This window comes from Anabas testudineus, chromosome 12 (assembly GCF_900324465.2).
Source record: "Anabas testudineus chromosome 12, fAnaTes1.2, whole genome shotgun sequence".
Lineage (NCBI taxonomy): Eukaryota > Metazoa > Chordata > Actinopteri > Anabantiformes > Anabantidae > Anabas > Anabas testudineus.
In genome coordinates, this window is record NC_046621.1 from 3,257,380 (window position 1) to 3,283,186 (window position 25,807).

General features: G+C 40.2%; 3 protein-coding genes across 5 annotated transcripts; all 3 read left to right on the top strand.

Annotated features, from left to right (window-relative positions):
- Positions 1-4,302: 4,302 nt before the first annotated feature.
- Positions 4,303-8,702, top strand: dtwd2 (DTW domain containing 2). Its single transcript, XM_026353617.2, has 6 exons — positions 4,303-4,488; positions 4,765-4,855; positions 5,721-5,815; positions 5,917-6,115; positions 7,258-7,386; positions 7,762-8,702. Exons 1-6 carry the CDS (start codon positions 4,325-4,327, stop codon positions 7,939-7,941), a joined length of 858 nt encoding a protein of 285 aa, XP_026209402.1. The 5' UTR covers positions 4,303-4,324; the 3' UTR covers positions 7,942-8,702.
- Positions 8,703-9,291: 589 nt separating this feature from the next.
- LOC113158923 (nucleolysin TIA-1-like) lies at positions 9,292-18,777 on the top strand. Of its 2 annotated transcripts, none has more exons than XM_026355266.1 (12): positions 9,292-9,489; positions 11,155-11,252; positions 12,527-12,625; positions 14,197-14,251; positions 14,408-14,495; positions 14,820-14,895; positions 15,039-15,144; positions 15,778-15,876; positions 16,009-16,093; positions 16,196-16,334; positions 16,461-16,609; positions 16,789-18,777. In XM_026355266.1, exons 1-12 carry the CDS (start codon positions 9,471-9,473, stop codon positions 16,925-16,927), a joined length of 1,152 nt encoding a protein of 383 aa, XP_026211051.1. In that variant the 5' UTR covers positions 9,292-9,470; the 3' UTR covers positions 16,928-18,777. The 2 variants fall into 2 exon arrangements, with proteins under 2 accessions (XP_026211051.1, XP_026211052.1); XM_026355267.1 differs by having other exon boundaries at positions 16,464-16,609.
- Positions 18,778-19,750: 973 nt separating this feature from the next.
- On the top strand, positions 19,751-25,117 carry c12h2orf42 (chromosome 12 C2orf42 homolog). Of its 2 annotated transcripts, none has more exons than XM_026353812.1 (8): positions 19,751-19,836; positions 20,987-22,082; positions 22,240-22,362; positions 22,914-23,018; positions 23,349-23,456; positions 23,955-24,055; positions 24,157-24,310; positions 24,386-25,117. In XM_026353812.1, the coding sequence occupies exons 2-8, from the start codon at positions 21,005-21,007 to the stop codon at positions 24,622-24,624; spliced, it is 1,908 nt and encodes a 635-aa protein (XP_026209597.1). In that variant the 5' UTR covers positions 19,751-19,836; positions 20,987-21,004; the 3' UTR covers positions 24,625-25,117. The 2 variants fall into 2 exon arrangements, with proteins under 2 accessions (XP_026209597.1, XP_026209598.1); XM_026353813.1 differs by having other exon boundaries at positions 24,157-24,306; positions 24,386-24,547.
- The last annotated feature ends 690 nt before the right edge of the window (positions 25,118-25,807 follow it).

Here is a 25,807-nt window from a genome sequence, read left to right on the forward strand (position 1 = left end):
TAAAGCGGTGTCAAGAAAAACTTAACTTTACGATGGAGCTTAATACTAGTGTTGTATTAGACTGTGGTTGTGTATGTGTGAAATCAGTTTGAGAGGTTCAGGACAATACGGATAAAGTTTAACAAGAAAATCAAGTCACCTTGAATGATACCAGTGTAATAAATATTGATTAAAAAGGGCTAAATACATAAAAACTGCTTCTGAGGATTAGAACCCATCACATATTAGGGATAAGTCTGTATATGTTTTGTTACCTCACTGCCACATTGTGTGTTAATGTGTCTTTAGTTTACGTGAGGCTGTCCACGACGACAGCGTCCAACCAAAGATGCAGTGCTTGATGATGGACACCTCCTTCTCAATGGTAACTATGCAAGGCGAGGACAGCGGCATTGCTTGGGAGACGACCCCTAGCCGATGCACCACGCCCTGGGCATCTGAAGCTGGAACCCCCACTCTGGACCCCAGCTCCTCAGTTCTAGTACAGTCTGCAACAGTTAATTCTAATGCTGCTGGAAAGATCATCTTTGTCATGGATGAGGAGCTGATTTCAAGACAGAAGAAAACTAAAGAGAGAGCTAGCAGCCAGAGGAGCAAGGCAAACAAGCAGCGACAGATCCTTACCGGAAGCTCTGAGAACGTTTCAGGAAGGCCAGAATTAGTTGGATTCTCAGAACCAAATGTGAAAACTGAAGCAGAAGGAGATGAAGAAGAAGCAGCTGATGCTCTAGTAGATAAAGAGCAACGTTTATTCAGCTTAGTGTCTGAAGGTTTTGAAATCCTCAACATTGTTGTTCCTCCTAAACTGGCCACAGTGGATGAAGAGGAGAGCAAAGAAATGGTGGACAACTTGTCCTATCTGGAGGAGACCCCCATCCCTAAAGCCAGTAATGAAACCCAGGATAATGAGCTGTTGATGTCAACAGGTGCTTCAATGGTGTTGGGTGCAGCAAGAGACGATCAGGCCAATCCCTTACCGCTAATGAACCCACATGTAATGGATCCCCCAGGGGCTCCAGTGGCCAGACCTCTGGGCAGAGGAGCACCTGGAAATGTAGACTACTTTGAGGCGTTTACCTTGATTGATGCGCAGGCTCCAGGAGGCCCCGCTGTGATCTCACAGGGACAGGTGGAGTCAGTGGCAGAAGATACGACTGAGATCCAGCATACAGAGAAACCTGTGCACCCTAAAGACAAAACCACCACTGTGAAAACAACTGTAGATAGTTGTTTAAATAACGAAAACTCAGACACCATCAGCTTGGAGGGAATCACCAGCGAGCTTCTAGATGACGTCTTCTACGGTGCTACGAATGACTACCCCATAAAGGGTCTCGATAGAGAGGAGGAAGGTGGAGTGCCCTCTAGGCTCCCTTCAAAACCAAGTGGTTCAACCTTATTTGGAAGCCAAGAGGACATCCTGACTCCCATCTATCTACCTGAAGGACCGCCCAAAATTATCAACCCGATTTTGCTTGAAGAACCTAAAGCCATGGCCTTCCTTTACACTGACCTGTATGAGGAAGCAATTGGCAGTCGGAAAAAAGAGGAAGACACAGAAAGTTTGAGCTCTGAGAAGTCCTTCCATAGCAGGCATTCAGACAGGGAGGCCAGGGGATACTTAGAGAAATATGTCCTGATAGATGAGACTCCAGCAGTGGAGGGGGACTCAGCTGATAAAGAAAAGTGCCCAGATGAAGGTCCTTGGGTTTTGACTCAAGATTTGTATGATTTTGGTGATTTTATTTCTCAGCCTGAAAAAGGAGAGGTGCCAAAATCAGAAGAAGAAATCACAGACTTCTTTAGGTCCAGCGCCAATTCTTCTCCGTGTGATGTGGATCCTCTCCGTCGATCATTAGAAGAGGATGAAATCGAATCAGCTACGAAGAGTAAACCCAAAACCAATAAAAGTGTCTCCATAACCGTAGAACAAGTTGCTGAAATCCCAGTCGATTCACTTAGTATCTCCAGCTTCGAGTTTCCCTCAGAGGAACCAGACTGGGGAACTACTGATGATCATCCTACATTTGTGGACGAGAAAGATGTCAGCATACATACAAATCAAGAACTGAGGAAACAAGATTTGGAGATTAAAATGCCAGTTGCCCCTCCAAGGAGAAAGGCAATGTCTCCTCCAAAGACATGTCTGGACCTAACACCTCTGACCCCCGTTGATGCTATTCTGCAAGAAAAAGAAGAGGCTGGTGCAAAGGAAACGAGGGAGGAGGAGGAAAAGGAGACTGCATCACCAGTGGAGACTGCAGATGAGGGAGACGGAGATGGAGAGGAAACCAAACAGTCCTCTGAAGTTTATGAACTGCCTGCAGTGGAAACTGGGTTCTTACAAACTGAAAGTATAAAAGACAGTGGTGAATTAAATGATAAAGATATTAAGCCAGCTACATGGGATGAGGAAACAGTAGAAACAGTTAGAGAACAAAATCAAACGCAAGAGGCAGATATTGAGTCAACAGAATCAGCTAAAGGTGAAATTAATCCAGAGAAACAAGGAGATACAGCCTCACCAACCGCACCAGCTAAAGACAAAGGACAGTGTGTAATACTCTAGTCGAGCTTCAGTATTTTCCATAGGTTTAATGTCAAGTGCTTTTACTAATGTGTATTTATTCAAGGTCTTAAACTCAAGGTCTCTGTGGAGTACGACAGGTGGCAATAGTGCATGAGTCATAGTGTGTTTGAAAAGAAACGTTTGGATCACAAGTGTAGATAAAAAGGATGAGAGTGCACGTGTCTGTGTGATGTTAGCCTGGATCTTAAGCTATAAATAAGCCTCAGTGGCTGTTAACCTGACACCTCATCTCTACTGAGTCTGTGTACCCACTTGTAAACAATGAAGATAAAACAGTTGAATATGTTTAAATGTTAGCAGGATACCTATACCCAGTAACCTTGTTTAATCCCTATTTAATAATTTCCCAATTTATGCTAAATTAAAACAAACATGTGAGGTGAACCCAGACAAAAATGTACGAATAACTTCTTGGTGTTAACCTTGTATCACTCTGCATGGTTAAAATAAACCAGCACAATGTAAAACACATTTTTTGCCGGCTGGAGGACTTTTAACAGACAGTACAGTGGAGTATTTAACCTACACATGTGGCTGTTAAAGCAGGTTTATGTCGAGCATTATTTACTGATACTTTTGCTCCCAGGCTTAAATCCAAAGGTCCCATCTGGAGCTCAGCAGTGATCCCGTGCCGCATGACCTTGGAGAGGAAAGTGAAAGCACACACAGCTGATATTAACATGCACGTGCACAAATATGGTTTATTTATATTGCAGTAGTACAGATTGGAGTTGTGTTTAGGCATACTAATATAATATAATAGTATATTATATATGTATATACATACATACATATATATATATATATATTCTGTAGGCTATGTCAGAGCTTATCCACCAGTTTAATGGGCTTTAGCGACATCCAGTGTTGCATCCTTTCAATGTCCATCATTTCTCCTCCACCTCGACAGGAGGCAGCTGTGAGTTGATGGTTCACCTTCAACCTCAGGTCTCAATCCCATAGACTTATAGGAGGTAGAGTGGATCTGCAACACACTAGTAGTTTGATCATTAGTCTGCAGCTGTTCTGATAATCAAATAATAAGAATGAACAAATTTCAACTGTTTGCTGTTTCTGCCTTGTTAGTTATGTTAGTTATTTCACGCTTTTCCTTGTGACATATAATACACAACTTGCTGGTCAAGCAAAACAAAACGTCTGAAGACATTTGAAGTTTGATCTGTGGGAATTTTATTTACACACAAACAAAACAACTGAATTATGTGACAATAAAACTAATCTTTAGTTGCAAATACTAACAATTTTTTTTCTTTTACTACATTTAATTAAAAACAATTAAATAAATATAAGTAACAAATCACAGTCTTATAAACTATACAATAACATATTGATATAATAATAATATATTGATGTCATATAATAAAGTGCTCAATGGAAGAAATACCAAATATACAAATTTATACCAACAAATAATGAACATTTTTAGTTTTCCACTTTTTATTTTATTTAAAACATCATAATTATATCATCTAATAATCTTTTATTACATTTTAAGATCAGGATCTCGTAGTTATATACTGTACAAAGACTCCTAATAATATTATAGGTTAATAATAAAATAGAAAGTGTTTTTCTTTATGACTGCAGTGATCTTTACAGTATTTAAATTAAATAAACTTAAACATTATTAAGCTAATTGAACCGCTTCTAGTTTGTCTATTTCTATGCTAGCGCTTCAGCACCGGGGTCAGTTAGCTTCTTGCTAACTCCACAATGGCTAACGTCCCCGGTGTTTGCTCATCAGTCATTCCCGAAGAAAACGGACCAGAAAGGGGCGACAGCTCCTCGATGGAGGACGGACTAGGCGACGTTTTCGGGGACCTGGCCGCCCTCCCGGTCGAGGTCGGCGAGAGAAGACCGACGTGCTTACGGTGCCGGTGAGCTGAATTCAAGTGAAGCTAATGCTAGCTAGCTAGCTGGGTTTTACAGTGGTTGCTTGGTTGGTGGACCAGACAGCACAGAAAACCTCCCACCCCCTCCTCCTGCCTCTGCTTCTCCTCCAGTAACTGGCATGCTTTAATGAGGCCACAGATTTATGTCGTTACAGAAAGCTCAAGACCAGCTGAAACAGAGAGATGGGGGCTTTAGCAGGCTGGGAAGTAACTGGGATGTCACAGCTTCTTCACCGCGTCTTCAACTTTCCTCCCATGTAGTCGCCCTCAGAAGGTGTGTCTCTGTCCTTTTCTTCCACCACAACCCCTGGAGGTGTCGACGTGTCTGTACGTAGTGCAGCATCCTGCAGAGGTGAGTACAGAAATATTAAAAGTGACTGCATGCTCAACAAGTATTCAGAGGTATCACACTGTAAATACTAATATAATAGCTGGATTATCATGGGTTAGGATTTAAAAGACTTCAGCTACTTCAGTTTGTTCAGGCTGCACACTAACTAACACTGTAGTTATGTGATACACATGTGCATGCATCTATACACCCTTACCATAGACAGTATAGACATAAACACACATGCATGTGCACAGTCATGCATTGATATACACACACTGATTCTGTGCATTGCATTAAACTTATGAAAAGAAGTGATTTATCGTGTAAATAAAAAATGTAATGGGATATCAAACGAACAAATAGATATTTGCCTTTTTAAATGTTTAAGAACTTCAACAATTTCTGCATTATTAGTATTACATTTTTTTTCCAGCTTCTTATTCATTTTAGTTTCATTATGCACGAAGAAGAGCTTTATCAGCGCAAAGGGCTGAGCAGAGCAGAGTGGGTTGATTTCCAATCTTCATGCTGGTGCTAATGTAGGTTGCATATTGCACCTTTAACCACAAATTCATGAGAAATTGCAGTGTCAGGTCGTACATCGTGTATGCATATCCACTTAGTGAGGTCCTCAAAAGTTTACAAGAGCCACATGATTATAGTTTCAACTCTGCTCTTTTGACCTTTTTATTAAAACACAAACATGAGATAACTTCATCCAGGGTTAACAAATAAATCATTAAACTGCTTTCTAAGAACCAGATCAGATTAATGAGTATGAACAGGATTATTTTAGCATTTTATCAGCATGTTTGAATTATTTGAGCCACCCTTGAAGAACAGGGTCCTGTATTAACAGTTTTAACATGTGATGTATTTTCAGGAGAGCAGAGTACTTCGCACAGTGCCTCTACTTGCTGCTTGTTTGCCACAAGGAAAATGCAATGTCATCATTGGAAGGAGATTCAGTGAGGAGAAGTAAGGACACTCTGGTGTCTTAATATTACACCACCACTGTCACCTCTTGCGTACTCACATAAACAAGACATAGTTTTTATCTTCATCTTTTCTCCACTCAGGCACCCAGAGCTGGCTGCAGTATGTCGGGACAGCAGAACGCTGATCTTGTACCCAGGTCCCAAATCACAGAACCTGGAGGAGTTGGTGCAGTACCAAGATGTAGGCACCGTAAAACATAATGTCATCATCATAGACGGAACCTGGAGCCAGGCGAAAAACATGTTCCTCAAAAACACCCTGTTCCACCTACCTAAACAGGTAGGTCTAACTGTGTTATCACAATTCAAATATCTTTGTGCCTGTAAGACCAATTAGCCTGCAGTAAATCATAAAATCTTGCTGGAATAGAGGACGGTGCGCTGTTCACCTGAGACAATATAAATTCTTCCATTACACCCACAGGTGGGAAAGCTGCATTGCCCACATGAAATGACTAATTGAAACCTGAAAGGTAAAAAAAAAAAAAAACTCTCATTAATGTAGGCAAGTGAACACTGTGGCGTTATTAGCATTTCTTTTCTTCCTCCACACTTTCCTAATAGTGTCATAGACCAGCTGGATATGAGAGAATGAGCACTGTGTGCAGCTTGCTCATATCAAGGCACAGGCTTTCTGAGTATTTTGCACAAGACAAGACTCATTACATTAGATTGGCTGCCAGTCCATATTTCTCCTCTGGGACTTTGATGCCTTTGTAAATCTATTTTACATAAACAAAATCTTGGGTTTTTGCCTGTTACGGTCGTAATGGTCTGTGGTCTGCCTTTCAGCAGCAAAATGGCAGCCGCAACCACAATAATATTGTGGTTAAAATGATGGATTAAAAAGTATGTTGGCTGTACAGTTACAGAGGCACCTGGTGAGTCGAGCCCTAGGCAACATGGCAGCATGAACCTGTCAGCTTGAGCTCAGGGAAAAATAAAACCCAAGGCTCCACATATTCGGACATGTCAGAACTACAGCAAAAGGCAGAACCATTGTGAGGCACACCTGAGGTGGAAAAACAAATGATCTGTTTTTCCAGCTTCAACTTGGAGCCAAACAATCACAGTTGTCATTCATATTTGCTTGTTTATTTTACACTGTTTCCAAATATGTGAACATTCACAGATTTGTGTACTCTTTCACAGTTTCTTTTACACATTTATAAACCTCAATAGACTGGCAAAGCTGAATACTGATTTTCATGTTCACATATTCACAGATTCTTGCACACATTCACAAATCTGAGTCGACAGATTGAGATACAGTTTCTCTCCACACACAATTTGCAAATAATGTTGCTACATTATTAACCGCAGTAATGGGTTGATGTCGGTGAGAAACACGAACACAGAATGCCATCATGTGTAGGTAGGTCATCTAAACAAAATCAATCACATCTCTTTTGATTTTCTTAGGTGCAGCTCAACAGGACTCTGTCCAGTCAGTATGTGATTCGTACACAACCCTCCAACATCTGTCTGTCGACGCTGGAATGTGCTGCTGTCGCCCTGTCCATCCTGGAGCAGAATGACAATATCCAGGAGGTGAGGAAGTGAAAATATGATTATTATTATTATTGTATCAGGGTGTGCATCCGCCATATTATTTATCTCATAGATGGTACAGTGAATTTAAAATAACACATTCTCTCAGTGTCTATTTTATTGTTTACTCTTTAAAGTTGAATACAGCTGCTCAGCTTAACTAGAACCTGTTTCTATTGTGGAGTAAGGATACTTGAAACACATGTCAACACAATTTTACTGCAACTTCATTATTAAAAATATAGAAACAAAACATTTTCAAGATCCATAAAACCTCAATTATGACTTCTGCTCTGTCACAGGTTGCAATAGAACATAGTACTGCATCTTTTTGTATTTTTTATCACTCCTACCTTTTACTGTCTATTTGTTCAGGTTCTGCTGAGGCCCCTGAAAGCCCTGTGCTCCTTCCAGCTGCAGCACGGCGCCCAGATTCATCACAGCAAGGAGCATCTACTAAAGAACGGCATGTACGACAAACCCATGCCCAAGAACAAACGCAAGATAAAGAGGATGGAGAAACTCGTGACTGACCACAACATCTGCCCAAGATGAAGGAGGGACTGAGCAGAGAAAAGTGACTTGACTCATCTCTGCATATACCGATGGTATTATCAGGGCAGCATGTAGGAGCATCAGGGAGCAGGCACAGAAACTACTGGACGTGTGTGAATGAATGTGTTTTTTTGTTTGTTTGTTTTTTAGATAATTTCTGGGAGCTGGTAAATGTAACTTATGTATTTTCCCTAAATTTTACATAAATTTAGGACAAATAAGTGTCATAGTGTGACAATAAATCACTGTTTTAAAAACAGTTTACAGTTTAATTACTTCTTGCATTTTATAGACACTGTGATGGTTCTGTTGTAATTGACTATAGCTGGTCATAATGGAAATGGAAGGGCTGATTCTGCTTTGTTATTGGCAGAATATATATTGATATACTGTCAAAGACATGCAGTTATGCATTGAAATTAAGACAGTTTCACATAATGCTACCAAAGACAAAGTAAAAAAATAAGTCATGTTAAAGTTGAGAATTGTATTATTCTATATGAGTTCACCTGTTGTGATTGCTGTCATACGGCTGTCTATAGAGCAGCTGTAAAAATGCATCAGTTTCTGCAGGTGTGGCAGCTGATTAAATGCATTTTTGTGGCAATGGGAAGTTTAAAGTTTAAAACTATTAAATACGGTTTTGATCGTCAGTATAATTCTTTTCTTATATGATGTACAAAAAGAACAAAGTGCAAAAAAATATACAAAAATACAATAAAGAATAGTTTCTACAAATGTTAAATTTTGCACGTCTTCATTGTTACTTTGTGTGGTTTTGTTTCTCTTTGTTTGTTGTCTTTGTGGTTTAGCATCTGTGTCAAGTTCTTTTGTGCCTCTTTATCTGTTAAGATGTAACATTTCTTTATGGTTGTGCTTGCATTAGGTTAAAGATATTGAATGTATCCTTGTAGTTTTGGGATAGTTGTGCATGTCTTCTGGTTTCTTTGCATCTTCTTTCCCAATTTGGTGTTTATATTTTTTTTATACAGTGCCCCTGCAAAACTTTAAAGATGTGTGTGTGTGTGTGTGTTGCATTGTGGCTGATATTTTGACCCCTTGGCCCATGCAGTCATTCATTTGTGCCCCTGAGAACTGATAAAGTCTTAATGAATCATATGTTAATCCATAATAACAATAACTTACATGATTATTTGTCAACATATTGCACTATTAATCTAAATCTGCACAGTATAATTTTAACTTTTGTTATAAAGTACACATTTGTATTGAAATATACATTTTAATCCATTACTCGTGTATTTTAGTTACTTTCCACTATTTTGTAATATGTCTTCAAGTTGCCTTTGGCTGAATACTGCGCATGCGTGTTCCGTTTCGGCCCCGGTCGCTCCGCCATCTTTGTCGGCTACCCCATTGTTCACTCTGGAGCTAACAGCGGTGGTAAATCAGTTGATACTGCGCAATAAAATAACTTGACGGTGTCACAGGCAGCTGCCCGCGACAGTCGTGGATTTGCTCTCAGGGTTGCGACTTGTTTTCGGTCAGCAAGTGAAACAGAATGGACGATGACCAGCCCAAAACCCTGTAAGTGTGTGTCTGCGTTACCGTTAGCTAGCCACTTGTATTCGTCATGTAACGTTAACATTCAGTAGCCGCTTGTGAGCGTCTTTAGCATGGTGAAATTGAACTGGACTTTATATAATATCCAACAATTTTATGTAGTTTTTGGAAAGATGTGAGCTACTACCACTTAAAGATTTAAAACGCATTGTAATGATCCAAGTCGAGGTAAATTCAACACATTGTTTGCCTTCCGAACACGGTTAGCTAGCTAGCTAATTCCAGAAAAATCTCATATTAACGCGTCGCCTTCCACTGGTCGCCTAACAAAACAACGTATATAAAAGGACATTTATAGTAAAATAAACAAGTTTGGTATGTTTTGAGTGTGCCGAACAAAAAGGGGCGACCATTAGCCAAATGTAGATCGTTTTACACCGCAAATACCGCTGGCGTTGAGCAGAACATTAAACCACCATTTTTTTCAATGGAGTTTGGCGTACGATAACCCCCTTAACGTTGCTTATAGAATCAGTACAGCACAGGTCTCGGAACAAAGCCGGGAACCCGATAACCTCCCTTAATGATCATAGGATAATGCTGATTTTAATTTTGGTTTTGAGTTTTTTTTTATTACTTGGGTAAAATTAAATCTATTTAAAGCCAGGGGTGAGCTGAAGCAAGGTCAGTAACTGAGATTACAGTAATGTTACTTGTCTCTAGCTGTAATCTGGTTTTTCCAAAAGCTGATTATTAAATGCAGCAATTACGGAATAATTCGGGATAATCAGCCTTTAGATTTGATTGTGATGATACATGTACTTGAATCTCAAATGTGCATGTTGCTGGATGCTGTTTTCGTTTTTTTTTTTAAACTGGTGTTTGTTTTTGTATCACAGCCATCTTATGATAAAAAATCCTATTCTCCAATAGGAATCTATAATGAAACAATTATTTTCTTTATTAGTCAATCTGGCGATTATATTTGAATTATTTTATTGCATTTTGACCATAAAATGCTAGAAAATAGCAAACTGCCTGATGGATGGCAGGTTTGCTTCCAAAATCCAAATACATGTAGCTCATTGGGATGTGTTTCAAAAAGAAAGTAATTTTATTTGTGAAGCTACAAACCCAGTGATTGGCTTTTTTGCTTTAATAATATCAAAAGTAGTTACAGATGCATTTTCTTTTGGTCCATTTGGTTCCTTTTTTTATGCTTTGAGCTATCACATACTATGTAAATGTAATAATATTTGGTCCCCAGTAATTGACCACAATATTTCTGCTACCAGTAAATGTAATACAGACTCTGAATATGGCAAGATTAGCTGTTAGTAGATAGATAGATAGATAGATAGATAGATAGATAGATACTTTATTGATCCCCAAGGGGAAATTTTGGTGTTGCAGCAGCCATTACACACAAAAACATTTGAACATTGAGTAACATGATCTACACAACAATACACGAGACACAGTACAAGAATAACACAGAGAATAGACAGTAGTACCCACTAAACACACAGTAGGACTTGAATGTAAAGTGACTAAGTTACACATTGTTGAACCATCAGCCTGAAACAGCAGATATCTAGCATCACACACACAAGTTGTCAAATTACCGATTACGTTACAAAACTGTAATTAGTGCCTCCCATGTTTTCTGTCCATTGTTTATGTATATAGGTATGTGGGGAAATCTGTCCCGGGACGTGACAGAGGCCCTCATCTTGGAGTTGTTCGGCCAGATTGGACCCTGCAAGAGCTGTAAAATGATAGTAGATGTGAGTTCATTAGTAAGCCCTCTGTACAATAATCATCCATCTGAAAGTCCATAGATTAAAACCTTGTTTCTCCTCAGATGCTTTTCTAGTTGATCTACAACTGTTTGTCCAGAAGTAGGTGCCGACCAATACAAGATTCTTAAACCTAATGTCAATTTAGATTTTTAAGGGATAAAAAATAACAATATAATGGGTAATCTTTGTTTTTCTAATAGATGAAGCTATTTGTTGATAAGCAGATGTTTTTTCAATCCATAGACTGTAACTGCACTGACACTATAATATAACACTTTATGCCTATGGCTCATGAAATGCCTTTCATTGACTAGACATAGCATTTGCTAGCCTCATGGCTAATTAATTTAGCAACAGATGACCTGGATTTTTTTGCCACAGGTCAAATGCATATTTTGCAACAAATACGGCCCTGCTGTTTATAACCACCTTATATCTGATCAGTTTTGAAATTAGTGATGTGTGTGAGACCATCTGATGTGCCTCAAGTTTGTGTTTGTATTTTTGTTTATTTTTGACCCTGTTTGCGCTAGCTAAATAAATCTATTGCCACAGTATAAGATGAATATGTAGAGGTTTGACCCAAATGCACACACACCTATCAAAAGGTGTTCTTATAGTTATTAAAGAGTTATTCTTATCTTTGAGAGGGTTCTACAGCTCAGTCTAGTTTACACGATTGTGGTCTGACTTATTTAGTTTATACGGCTGAACAAATGAGGGCTGTGCTTTATTATCATTCATACCTAATTGAACATCTTACCATGAAGACAGAGATACACAAATGCCATCTCCATTTTGTCAGCTGAGCGAGTGATGCAGACTCTGCTGCTAATTTAGTAGTTTTATGACTATACAACCCTTGAGCGACATTCTGGGTCATTCACCAGGCGAACTGTTTTCATTTAAGCAACTTTGAGTCTGATATTAAGTTCCTATAACGTCAATGTGAACTCAGATTGACTAGTCTGATGCCAACAGAGGGGCTACAACACTCTCTGGTGGGGAGGAAACTGCAATACAGTGGTAATAAAAAGGCACAAGCACCTATTCTTGGCTTTCCTTTACTTAAGTGTGATACTTTGATCATTATAAACTCATTATTTAGCTTAAATGGGCCTCCCAGTATATTGATTGGGCTCAATCGAGTAGCAGCACTTCAGTGGTATTGCAAAATATGGGCATCATTATATATGGGCATATATTAGCTTCTATAATGTTTGTAGCTACTTAATCTATGTGTTTCCTGTCCACTCCAGACAGCAGGTCATGATCCGTATTGCTTTGTGGAGTTCTATGAACATAGACATGCCACTGCCACAATCGCAGCCATGAATGGTCGGAAAATACTGGGTAAGGTAAGCTATCATATCTCCTGGGTGAGTGAACTAGTACAAGGCTGGGTGGGCAGGATTGAAGTGAAGTAGCTGGAAAAACTTATCTTCTTAAACTTTATCTCACTGCCCTCCTGCTGTTTCACTTAATTTGTTTTATTCCCCTGTGCACATTATTCTTTTGTGCGCTGAAATGATTGGGGCGGGAACACCACACTAATCTCTGTGAAGAGTCCTAAAACATAATGTCTAAATACTCGGCAATGTGAGCTTTTGGTTTACTTGATAATGGTTTCCAACCGTTTCATTAAATAGACCATCAAGTGACTGCCATCAGTTCAAAACATTAACGCCATTATGTAGATCAATCTTATCAGTCATTTAATAATAAATTACTGGGTTGTTTTAGTGCATTCAGTCGTTTAATATGTTGTTTTCTCACAGTATTTGGTTTGGGAGGCTGTAGGATTGTGTATAACTTCTCTACAAATATAAAGAAGCAAACTCAGCATAAGATATTTTACAATAACATTCAGACTGACGAGATTTATCAAATACTGACACAATTTATTACAACCCATTTATATAAGTCAAAGTTATCATAGAGTGAAATCGACACCGCCATGACAAAAATTAAAATGAAATTAAGGAAACTAGGATTTAGTTCAGGATTGTAGCATTCGACTGCAACAGCTAGTAGCTAGGTGTATCTAACAAACTGGTTTTAATAGATCACACTGTTTCAGCAAATACTGAACACAAGTTGTAAAGTCAGGATGTTTTTGTAGATTTTGCAATAGATTCTATGACAGACATGACTAATATTAAATTTGTAACTCAATAAAAACCAGTGTAAGTTACTACATTAAGTGTAAAGTGCTATTTGGGGTTTTTATTGTCCCTTTGTGCTCCACACTGTCTGTTTTTAGTGAAGATTTTCCTTGAGTGACTTTGCCATCTGTGTATGAATTTCTGTAACATGGCCCTGCTGTTTAATAATGCTATATATATACCATTCTTCACTTTAATTAATGGTCTTGTGTCCCCCTACATCTTTACTGCTGTGTGTTCTTTTGCAAAGTTATTTCCACATAGAATCCACATAAGAGCAACTTCAAGAAAAATACAATCAGTTGAAAATATTTTATCCTCAACAGGTATTGAAGGACCATTTGAGGAGTATAACAAGTTCGTAAAAATCACTTGTTTGTAAGTCCCTTGTTATTTGGACCTTCCTTCCTTCAGTTTTGCTCCAAATTATTACTAGACTGAGAGTGAAATGTTCCTGATTATGAAAGGTGAACTCTTGATGTCCCTTTATATTCGCCACTGTATTTTACTTTTATAATGCAAAGGTATGTAAAAGCAGATGATAACAATAGATAAATCAGTTTGTAGTGGTGCTTTAAGAACCCAAGTGTGGCATACAGAGAACACCTTATTAATAAACTTCAAATCACAAAATATGAATTAAGTAAAACTGGTGTGTGAGAAAACCTCTAATCAAAGAAAAAGCACCTTCCTCCCTTCTGCAAAAATGCTGCAAGTCTCACCTTTTTATTCTTCCTCGCTCTCTGCATCTGTCTCTCCTACAGGAGGTGAAGGTCAACTGGGCCACGACGCCAACCAGCCAAAAGAAAGACACAAGCAGTAAGTAGATAAACCAGCTGTAATCAACACTATACAGGGATCAGACTTACCTGCCAGACTGGGGCCATAGTGTAATTAAAATATAACACTAACCCTAGCACCATACTGTGAGATATTGTTTGCATGAATTACAATGTGAATATGCATTTTTTTTAGGTCACTTCCATGTCTTTGTTGGAGATCTAAGTCCTGAAATCACCACAGATGACATAAAAGCAGCTTTTGCTCCATTTGGGAAAATATCGTAAGTTTATTTTCGTGTCCATCAGCCTGTGTAAGTCGTGTTTCCCCTTTTGCCAATGAATCCCATGAAGAGACCAAAAACAATGATGGTGAAGAGTTACCAAATTTTTTCTTACTTCACCAGAACCATTTTGAGGTACTGATTAATGCCCATGTGATGCTACAGGATATTATAGGTGTGAATTGTTCAATGAAGCTGTAGACCTCCAAAAGTCCAAATTCTAGTTACTCTTCAATACTGATCAGTCAGTTTTGTTCTTTTCATGAGTTTGGCTACCGAGGGGGAAAATGTATTTACTAATGCCGTGTTGTTATTTGTCCTTAGGGATTGTCGAGTGGTGAAAGACATGGCCACAGGTAAATCTAAAGGCTATGGCTTTGTCTCCTTCTTCAACAAATGGGTAAGTGTGTCAGAAGTGCTCGAGCACTAGCGGACTGAGATAACATTCGCCGGTTCTGATTGTTGACAGGGTTTACAGTAAGATGTTCTGTGTTTGATGTTGGTGACTCAGGATTTTGCATGTTTCCTCTTCTGTATAATCAGGATGCAGAGAATGCCATACAGCAGATGGGAGGACAGTGGTTGGGGGGTAGGCAGATCAGGACCAACTGGGCCACAAGAAAGCCTGCTCCTAAAACTACAAATGAAAGTAAGTTCCCTCTAATTAAATTAAATGTTGACTGACAGAAAGTGGGACCTAAACACACCACAAAGACTAAAGGTGTAGCCAACCAGCACATACTGTTCTCCTTTTGTGCGAGGAGAAATATGTCTCCGTACCAGGAGGTGGCAGTATTTTGTTTGTTATGAAGTTAAAGTGAAGGCTGCAAATTCAAAAACAAGCAATGGACCGTTCTGAGCCAACTAGTGCCAACATATTACAAAAACTAGGACATCAGAGGTTAGCTGACCATCAGCTTGGTGTGGCACAGCCCTGAGCTGGTGCACAGTGGACATCAGAATTCGGTTTAGGATTTTTGTTTATTAATCATAAGTTGGATTTGTAGTAGTCAGCCAGCAGCCACTGACAGCACAATGTTAAAAGGTTTCTCTACATGACCACAGGGATCTGACTTGAGGAAAAACTCTCTGGAAAATATCCAGCTCACTTGTTCTTCAGTCATGTGGACCTTCCATAAATTATAAGACAAAGGCTTATATGAATTCTGGAGTGCATACAGACTATTCATGGGATAAATAATTTAAACACAAAATGCAAAACATGTAATAAAATTTCATGTTTAGTTTCTTTGTTGTTGATGATTTTTTTTTTTTTTTTAAGCAACCAATACCAAGCAGCTATCTTTCGATGAGGTAGTGAGCCAGTCCAGTCCCAGCAACTGCACCGTCTACTGTGGAGGAGTCACAATGGGTCTCACAGGTGAGTCACTGATTGTTTTTCTGCTCAGAAGTTGAAATCTGAAATAGTAGAAAATGACAACACTTAAAAAAGAAGTATACTTAAGTTTAGTACTTGTTACTTGAAATATTAACAGTTTTCTTTTGTTCATAGAACAAATTATGAGACAGACCTTCTCACCTTTTGGCCAAATAATGGAAATCCGTGTTTTCCCAGACAAAGGCTACTCATTTGTGAGGTAAGCAGAATTTCCGATTAATATATTTGACTGTCAAGTGTCAACTATATTGCCATAAGTCATGTAAAGGATGACTTGAGTCTGTTTCTTTTCTGTGTTCAGGTTTAACTCTCATGAAGCAGCAGCCCATGCCATAGTTTCTGTCAACGGCACATCCATAGAGGGCTATGTTGTTAAGTGTTACTGGGGAAAAGAAACAACAGACATGGTCAGCCCCATCCAGCAGGTACAGATGCCACAGGTATGAACATTAAATTACATTTATGTTCCCAATGGGGGACGGTTCATTTGGTTTATTTGGACTTTGAGCTCCTGACTTCACAGCCATTTGATATCCTGTCTTCTAAAATATCCTTCTGTATCTCAGCAGAACACGGTGAGCTTTGCAGCGCAGCCTTACAACCAGTGGGGTCAGTGGTACGGTAACACACAGCAGATTGGCCAGTATGTACCCAATGGATGGCAGGTGCCGAGTTATGGAGTCTACGGGCAGACCTGGGATCAGCAGGGCTACAAGTGAGTACCAGGATTTAGCATTTAAGGCTCAAGACAAAATTTTTTCCCTCCTGAACTCTTCTCTTGCAAATCCAAACAAATGTTCCTTTAGATGTCAGGTGCTACTTCCTGTTTACATTTCAGAGCACAGTATTTATCAGAGGTCTGTCTAACTGAACTGTTTCTACCTGCTCTTTCAGTCATTTACATGCTGGTGCTGGATGGACAGGAGTGGGCGCTGTGAGCAACGGAGGCATGGTGGAGCCCGGGCAGGGTGTCAATGGGACGATGCTAACCAACCAGGCTGGCATGAGCACCGCTGGTTACCACACCCACTGATCACTGGTCACAGTAGTCCTCTCTCTCTCAGCCTCCGAGGCCACAAGGATAATACTCTGCTGGGGAAGGAGTGCATTATATGTGCTCTCTCTGTCTGTTATCACACAAATTTATTCTCTGTTAGGCAGGCTGGTGCTCCATTTTATCGCTCTTACCAGCCCATAACCTCACCCACTGCCTGAAGTGTAAACAATACTATTAAGTCCACAACAGTTTGTTAGAACAGCTAATGCACCTTGCATTCCTGGGCCCATTTTATTATTTGGTCTGTTTTTCTAATGCCTGCAGGTAACTGGCGAAATGTAAATTAGGAAATGTGACATGAGGATATTTCTAGTACAGCCACAATTTAGTTGAAAATGAATTAAATCCATATTAAAATTGTTTGTTTTCAGCCCCTCTGAGCCAAAGAGCAAGGGCAGAATTTTATACCAATGTCTAACAATCATACAGGGATGAGCGGCCGCCAGCTTTGCCACAGAAAGTCCACAGTAGTCCACAGTAATGTAACACAGCCACAAGACATGTACTGTGTAAGGGGTATGATTTATTTTTTATTTCTTTTTAAATGAACTCTTATTTGGAACCTCTCGCTCTCGCTGTTGGTCTGTCCACATGTCACTAAAGTGAAATACAAGTCTAGGCAAGTCCTCAGGGTGTTGTCACGTCATTCTGTGAAATGTAGGAAATCACTGAGTAGAGAATAGCGGCTTGAGGGAAAGTGGACACCACCAAACGAGTAAAAATTCAGCGCTCCTTCGCTTCATCTCCTAGAATGGACTGAGCAGACTGAGAATCCAGTCTGTGGATAAGAAGTGTGTGTGTGTGTGTGTGTGCGTGTGTGTGTGCGCATGAACTGATGCTTTTGAACACAAGACGGTGTCGAGTTCATCTTCCCCCAGAACAGAAGGGACTACGCCATCTTTTGTTTGTTTTGCTACGGATAAACTAGACAAAGTGTCATCTTCTTATTTTTTGTTGGTTTTGAGCGACTTTAAAAATGCTGACGTTGTATAAAGAGCTTTTGCCTTTTGTGTTCCATTCCAGGACTGTCCTAAGTTTGTTTGTAAAACATTAAGTGGCTATCAACTGTCAACTTTATTTTTTAAAATTAGATTTTCAATATCTCCAATAAACCAATTGCAGGGATTACTGCCATTCTTATCTTACTTACAGGCAGACAAATATTGCACAAATAACTAAGGTTATCTTTTCGCAAAAATCTAAATACTAGGACTTTTTTTTTTTTTTTTTTTTTTTTGCATTCCACTTTCTTTTGTAATTTCATTTGGGAGTCTGTTTTATGTAAATATCCAAACGCTCTGTTCAATTGTACTGAATCTGTATAAAGACAACATTTTAATTACAGAAGCCCTCTTGCTTCTGGTTTGGAGTAATGGATTCCAGAAGCAGCTGTTCAACAGTAGCATCCCCGTCCAGTGCTGGTCCGTGTACAGTCGAGGCAGTGCAACACTTGATTCTTCCAGCGGCTTGGAGGACAAGCAGCATTGCTATGTAATGCAAACGCCTTTAGATCGACACATATGACATAATTTAAGTTATTCTGTTTTAAACCTAAATAACAGTTGTTTTTATAGATTAAGAAACAACCTTACAAGGATCAAATTTTTTGCACTGTGGCCACCGTTGTTTTAAAATAGCTGACAAATCCATTGTGTTGCCTTATTATCAGTGAGTTATTTTTAATTTTACCAAAAATCATCCAAGAGTAGGCGGTGCCTAAGAATGTTTTCAACCCATGTCTTGTCAAGGGAAGTTCTGTTGATGCTTCGGTAACATGGCTTATGTTTTTTGCTTTGTCCCATTAAAATGCTGATGCTTAAAACAGCTCACACACTTTTTGCATCTTATCTTTAAAGTCCACCTCCGCTCCAAAATATGGTTTGCATCCATTTGAGTTCACAGTGTGGTCTTGTGTTTACTATTTTCTATGCATACAAACTTGATTTTAAGCTAATCCCAGTTTAATAAGCAATTTAACTTCTTGCACACATGTAATGATGGACATCGTGGTGAAGGAGAAGACATCTTTAAAAATAGTTACATATTCAAATAGAGAAGTTTAAATGTCTTAATGTGTGACTGTCTGGAGACAAATAAGAGAGAACGGTGGTTAGTAGGAAACTTATGAGGTTAATCCACTCGGTCGTCAGTTCATTATGTAAACTAGGCTAAATGTAAGAGGTTAATACAACAGTCCTGCTATAAATCCACCATTCACGAGGTGATAATGTCCAGTTTTTGTTCAGACTGTTTTCAGACAGTTGTTGCTGTGCACAAAATAAAAAACTAGTACAAGCCAGCAGAAGTTCAAAAGCTCTGTTGAACTTATTGCTGTTGTTAAACAATGGATGTACAAGTTTAGTCCAGATTTGTTCCACGTGTGCCTCATAAATAATCAAATGTTTATTGTAAATTAATTTCACAAACATAATAAAATATTGTAATTTATTAGCTGATTAGATTTTGTATTAATCAGTGTCTCAAAAGTAGTAGTCTAGTAGTAGGCTACAGTATTTACCTCTAGGGTGATTAAAAAGTACTTTACTAGTTACTACTCTGTAATACAGTACTATTATAAATTGAATCACAATGTCAAAACAGGCGTATAGTTGAATAATCTCTCCCTAATTTAATGTTTACAGTGTAGTTTTACAGCAGAACTGTGAGATGCACTACTTTAAGATGCCCCACTACAGCATGTCAGCAGGAGTCTGCGCTCTGACAGGCACCGCCCCCAACCATGTGCCACGTGACCGTGTCCGACCAATGGCGAGTGCCGTTACAGGCGCAATGCGGAGATCGGGATGTAAGGAGCAATGGCGACGGTCGAGGCGGTTTTGGAGCCAGTGTCGAGCTGAATGTGACCAAACAGAAGCGGATCGCAGGTAGTTTGAACGTTTGATTCACGAAAACACACACGCACTAAGATCATGTGTGAACCAGGTGGCGTGTGCACAGCGAGGGGGGCTGCAGCGGGGAAACAGATGCATGATGCTTTTCTGCACAGTGCAGTGAAATTGTTAGCAACACTTAGGAAGACAGTGGTTGGAATTAAAGTTAAAATGTGTTAAATTAATAAGACAGAAACAAAAACAGTCTTCAGCTATTAGGAAAGGTAGTTTCACAGCTAACAGGTGTAGTGGACACTGTCCCAACAATCAGCAGTAAATAATGAAGTAGTGATAAACACAGTATAGTAATGTACTAATACTAATACTGCAATTAAAGTAATGTATTTAAAATCTGATGTAAAGTTTGAAAGCAGCCTACTTAAAAATAAAGGTACTGAAAATGTCATGGACTTATTATTACTCATGAGTTAATGTGTTGTAGTTTGTTGATGGGAGATATTTTATTAACAATTTGTAATTATTTAGAGGCTATTTAATAACTAACTTGAGCCCTTTACTACTATGTAAGAAAAGCATCAAAACCTCACATTAAAAAAAAACTATATACTGTAATTTTTTACATTTGACCTATATTTGCTTATCAAATAATATATAGTTTTGTTTTGTTTGTTTTTTGCATTGTTTGTTGTTGTTGATTGATATAATAACTAACTAATGCATTGCCTGATATGCAATAGAATTAAGAAACAGTTAAATTTGTTCTACCCTGACCTTTAAAAATTTAAAATGACTGCTTAGATGTAAATTCATTATTAAAAAGTGAACAAAGACGAAATTTGCTGCATAGACAAATAACACAGAGTGTTGGTCATCTATGTTTCAGATTATTGGTAAATTTTATGAAACCCTGCACCCAAAAACAAACGACCTAAATGAAAAACAAAATGACTGATACACAACTATAAGAAAAAAAACACAAATGGAAATAAAAAGTCATGCAAAATGATTCAAAACTACCACAAACAGGTATAAACTTGTAAAGACACGAGTGTAAAACATCTACACAAAGCTCCAAAAGAGATGCAAAACACCCCCAACAACAGCAGTATTAACATAAAGTCATGAGATAGACAGCATCAGTATGAATCACAGCACCAGTGCCTCTTCTTCCTTCTTTTTTAAGGTGATAAAGAGTCCGAAGATGGACACCGACGTAACCTCACCGACTGTGATGTCATCCTCCGCTCCGCAGACTCAGGCCAAGCTCGCAGCAAAACAGCGAGACAATAGAAAGACCACATCCTCCACTCCTGCCTTTCTCTCCAACCTGGGGAGGGCCACCCTGCGAGGAATCCGCAAGTGTCCACAGTGCGGCGTCTACAACGGCACTCGTGGGCTCAGCTGCAAGAACAAGGCCTGCGGGGTGTCCCTCAGAAATCCCTCAGCGGGGGGCAGAAGCAGCAAGAAATGTGCAGTGGAGGTGGTGAAAGTGATAATAGACAGCGAGGAGAGAGGCGGGAAAGAGCGAGACGGAGACCTGGGTGGTGGCTCGGGTGGAGGAGTGCAGGTGTTTTCAGTGTGTCACAGGGGGCGAGGGGCCACAGCTACACAGTTCGGCTTTGTCGAGCTGGTTCCCACAGACACTGCTATAGCCACTGGTGACGGAGCCACACTGCTAACCCGGATCAACCTGGGCCGCTGCTTTTTGCCGTCCTGCAGGCAGGGTCAAAGGTCAAATCAAGGTGAGGCAGAGTCGGCGTCCAAGCAGTCGTCCGACAGCCTCTGCATCCACATCAAACAAGCCATAGAGTGTCAGAGGTGTGCGACGCCTCTGACCTTAAAGAGCTCCATTCTGGAGGGTTTGCAGGTCTCTATTCAAGCCAGGGAGGAGCTGTGGAGGCTGGCCACGGAGTCCCCAGGGCCCCTGGTGCAGCGGGTTTCAAGAGACACTCTGGTGGTGAAGTGCGACACAGATTCGCGCCACCCTCTGGGCCTGCTGCATCTCACTGTCGGTGCAGGCGGCCTGTGTGACGGTGTAAAGAGCGAGAGAAGATGCAGAGAGGCGCAGTCGCTTTCCGTTTTCCACTGCGCCTGCCAGAGCAGCAGCAGACGGAGCAAACCTGGGGTGGATGGAGCAGCTGCATCGACCAACTGTCATCCACCTTCCAGCTCGACCTCGCCACAACCCTGCCTTCACTTCTACGCCTGTGTGTGTGCCTTTGCAAGCGATGAGAAACTGGCTTCTGAGTTTGCTGCTTTCATCAACTACACCTCGATTGGTACGGTAACGCAGATTTTTAGCACAAAATGTGCAAAGCATTAGTATTTGCAGATATTAAGAGACTTTGATCTTAGCTGGCATGTTTCCTAACATGTCAAACTGTTTAAACTGTATTATCTGTTTCAGTACCAGTGTCTTTTTATATGTTTCTCCAGGTCAACAGCCAAGTGCTTCCAGCAGAATCATTACCCCCAGTGAGAAGCCTCTGCACCAAGTTGAACCCGTCAACTCTAATCTCAAAGCAAAGAAACGCTGCCTGGATGACTCCCTTTCTGACGGTATCTCTTCTTTCTTTTAGAATGATTTACTGTAAAACCTTTATCGCGGGTCTGAATACTTTTTCTCTTTCTATCTTGTCTTTCACAACCTTTCATTTCTGCCTCTGTGTAGCCCCCTCGGCGGCCTCTCCCTGTGGGGTGGGGAAAGAGGGCGTGTCAGCGTCCGGCCTGAGGAAAGCTGGTCAGAGAAAAGCCCATGGTGGTGGAGGGCTGAAAGCTCTAGGTGCTGAACACCCCCCTCCCCACACTCTCCGCCTTTTCATCTCTCTGCTGCCTAAATCACTGTCTGTGAAAACACTTTACATCGTCTTAGACATCTGTCTCTACCTCTGTTGTTCCTCTGTGAAGTGCTGCAGCACTAATCCTGATCCAGTATTAAAAAGAACAGGGTCACACTGGACAGAGAGCATGCTTTAACATTTTAATTTGTGGCTCACAAAACCGGGATATCTGAGTCTTAATTTCAGTATTAAGTTTTATTAAGTCTTCCAAGTAAGAGTTCTATTTCTATTTCTTCTATTTGATCTAATCTAATCTGTTGTGTTTCTCAGGGAGTTCCCAGGTTGTCGATGAGCATACAGTGACGATGAGCTTCCATCAGTGGCTGGCCAGTGTCACAGAGAGGATCCACCAGACGATGCACTACCAGCTGGATGGTAAAACTGAAGCCCGTTTATTAATCACAGCCACACAGGTGGTTCAACAACACTTTTTCCACCATCACTCTGTGTGTTTAACTGGTGTGCTCAGTTAAGACATGAAAGATCAGTACAGTTTGTGTCTGTTTATATTTGTGACTTTAGTGAAGATCTGATCACTTTTAATGATCAATTTATGCACAAAAAACAGGAAGTCACTGTTTTTTTGCAGCTGTAGTTTGTTCTCAGACCTAAAGGTTGAGAGTTGTATGAGTCTGAGACTTTTAATCCTGTTGATTCCTGCTTATTTTAATTGTTGCACACTGTAAAAAGTTGTTTGTCCATCAGGGAAGCCACAGCCGCTGGTGTTCCACATCCCTCAGGAGTTCTTCAACACTCTGCAGCATCGCCTGTCGCTCGGATCGAAGAAGAGGAGACTGCCAAACTTCACAACAGGTGGGTGCAACTGTTTAACTGAATAATGTTTAAGAAAGGAAACAGAAATGTTTGACTATTAAAAAAAAGATTTTCAACATTTAATCTTAAAAAAGGTGGTGTATGATTGATTAGCGAGTTTCCATGCTTTTATTTTGAAAATATCTGGTATCTCAGCACCACTCATGAGACTTTGCATCTGCAAAGTCTCATGAGTGGTGCTGCTCAATAATCTACTGATGCTCTCACAGCCTCCCTCATCTCACAGGTTTCTTGTTCAGGTCTCTACCGTATCACAAGTTGCATTGACAACTGTCTTGCTTATTAAAAGTCGTGGGTATAATCATTTTTGTTGCAGCCTGAAATTAAAAAATAACAATCAAAGGATCCGATTTTGAAACATCTCAAACATCTCAACTAAACACATGATGAATGGAGGACTTTTAAATTCCATGTAAGCTGAATACTGGCCAAACAAACCTCTCTCTCTCTCTCTTTGTCTCTTTATGTCGATGTCAGCGTTTGTGAGAAGTGACGGACTTCCTCTCGGTTCTCTCTCCAAGTACACCTGGCACATCACGAACCTGACGCAGGTCAAACGCATCTTTGACACACCAGAGGTAAAACTTTCTGAACACTGTCCAGCAGAAAACCCGAGTTGATAACACATTCCCTCTAAGTTGCCTTCGCTTGTCACTGTGCGCCTCTCTGTGCCCACCAGCTGCCTCTGGAGCTCTCTCAGAGTTTTGTGAGAAACACTGATGGCTCTTACTCACGTTTCCGCTGCCCTGATCCTCCTCCTTACCCAGAGGGATACAGGACAGACCGGCCGCAGGCGATTCGACCGATGGAGCTCCGCACCTTCCTTAAAGTGGGTGAGTGACAGCTGTGGTAGCACCGAGGAGTTGCTCTGCAGAGCTGCACCGTATTCACGCTGTTGCATCTAACAGGTCAGGGGGCAGCAGATCAGAAGGAGGCCGGCCCGTTTGTGATCGAGTGGATCCCAGACGTTCTCCCTCGCTGTCACATGGGAGAGCTCAGGATTAGCTTTGAATTCGGCCACCAGCAGAGCGGTCAGCCGGAGACCTGTGAGAAAACGAGTGCTGCTGAGAGAGGAGGTCGGAACAAGTCGGACTCTGCCCAGTCCAAAGCCACGAAGGCTGTGGAAATCCTTCAGGTGGTTGTTTAAAGCCCCTTCAGCCTCTTCCTTCCAGTGTTAACACCTGTAGCCAATATAACTGCCTCTCTTTGTGTCTGATAAACAATAATACAGTAGGTCTCATTAACACCTGCAGTATGTGACGCACATCCGTATTAAAATATGCAACTTTATGGATCAGTCCATTAAACAGTATGACATAGATCAGCAGTATTGTCATGTTCTCTACTCAATGTTAAATGTTCACTATGTATTTACGTATATATTTTTGAAGACAATATATTTTTATATTCAGCTCATACAGTGAGTTGAATTTTAAAAAATAAGTGCATGTAAAAGAGAAGTGTCAAAATAAAACAGAACTAACTAAACACATCCACTCTGGTTATACTACTTTATATTTCAACGCTACTTCATTTCAAAGGGTAATATTTTGCTTTTTAGCGGACTGCTTGTGAGTAATGTTAGCAGTTCCACCAACGACAGCTTTACCTTCTTAACATCTCATATGGTTTCATTTAAATACCTGCTGCAAGCTAAGAGAGGAGAATATATGGAATACTAACTTATTTCTTATATGTTGTACTGTAAAATGAATACATCTCTTATAATTAAATCATAAAATAACTCCTTTTTTATGAATTTAAGGCTGCACTAACCTTCGATTCTGTGCTTATGTACTAATTTTCACCAGCAGGTGGAGGCATAAGCCTGCTCTCATTATCAGAGGAGCAGCCTCACACAGGAAACCAAGCAGAGAAAATGAAAAGACCACTGAAGCTCTTTCAGTTTAGAAAATCGGCGTAACCAGGACATCGTTGTGCTCCATTTCCCTGTTACAAAATACACAAATATAGAGGAAAATTCAGTGTATAACAGCATTTCAGAATTTGGCTGCGTCTGTTTTCCTCCCTCCTGGGCATCACAAAGCAGAATTACACACTCGCTGTGAGATATATCACTGGAAACATCACACATGCTTCCGAAATGTGTCCAAATGTTCATGAATTAATTAAGATTACAAGTTAATACTATGAGAACATCACACCAAATTACATGCACTGCTCAGAATAGCAGCTTGCACACACACACACACACACACACACACACACACACACACACACACACACACACAGTATATCTACATCAGGGGTGTAGGCGTATAAGAACAGTGCCAGCCCCCGGCCTCGTTCTTCCCTCTCAGGCCCTCAGG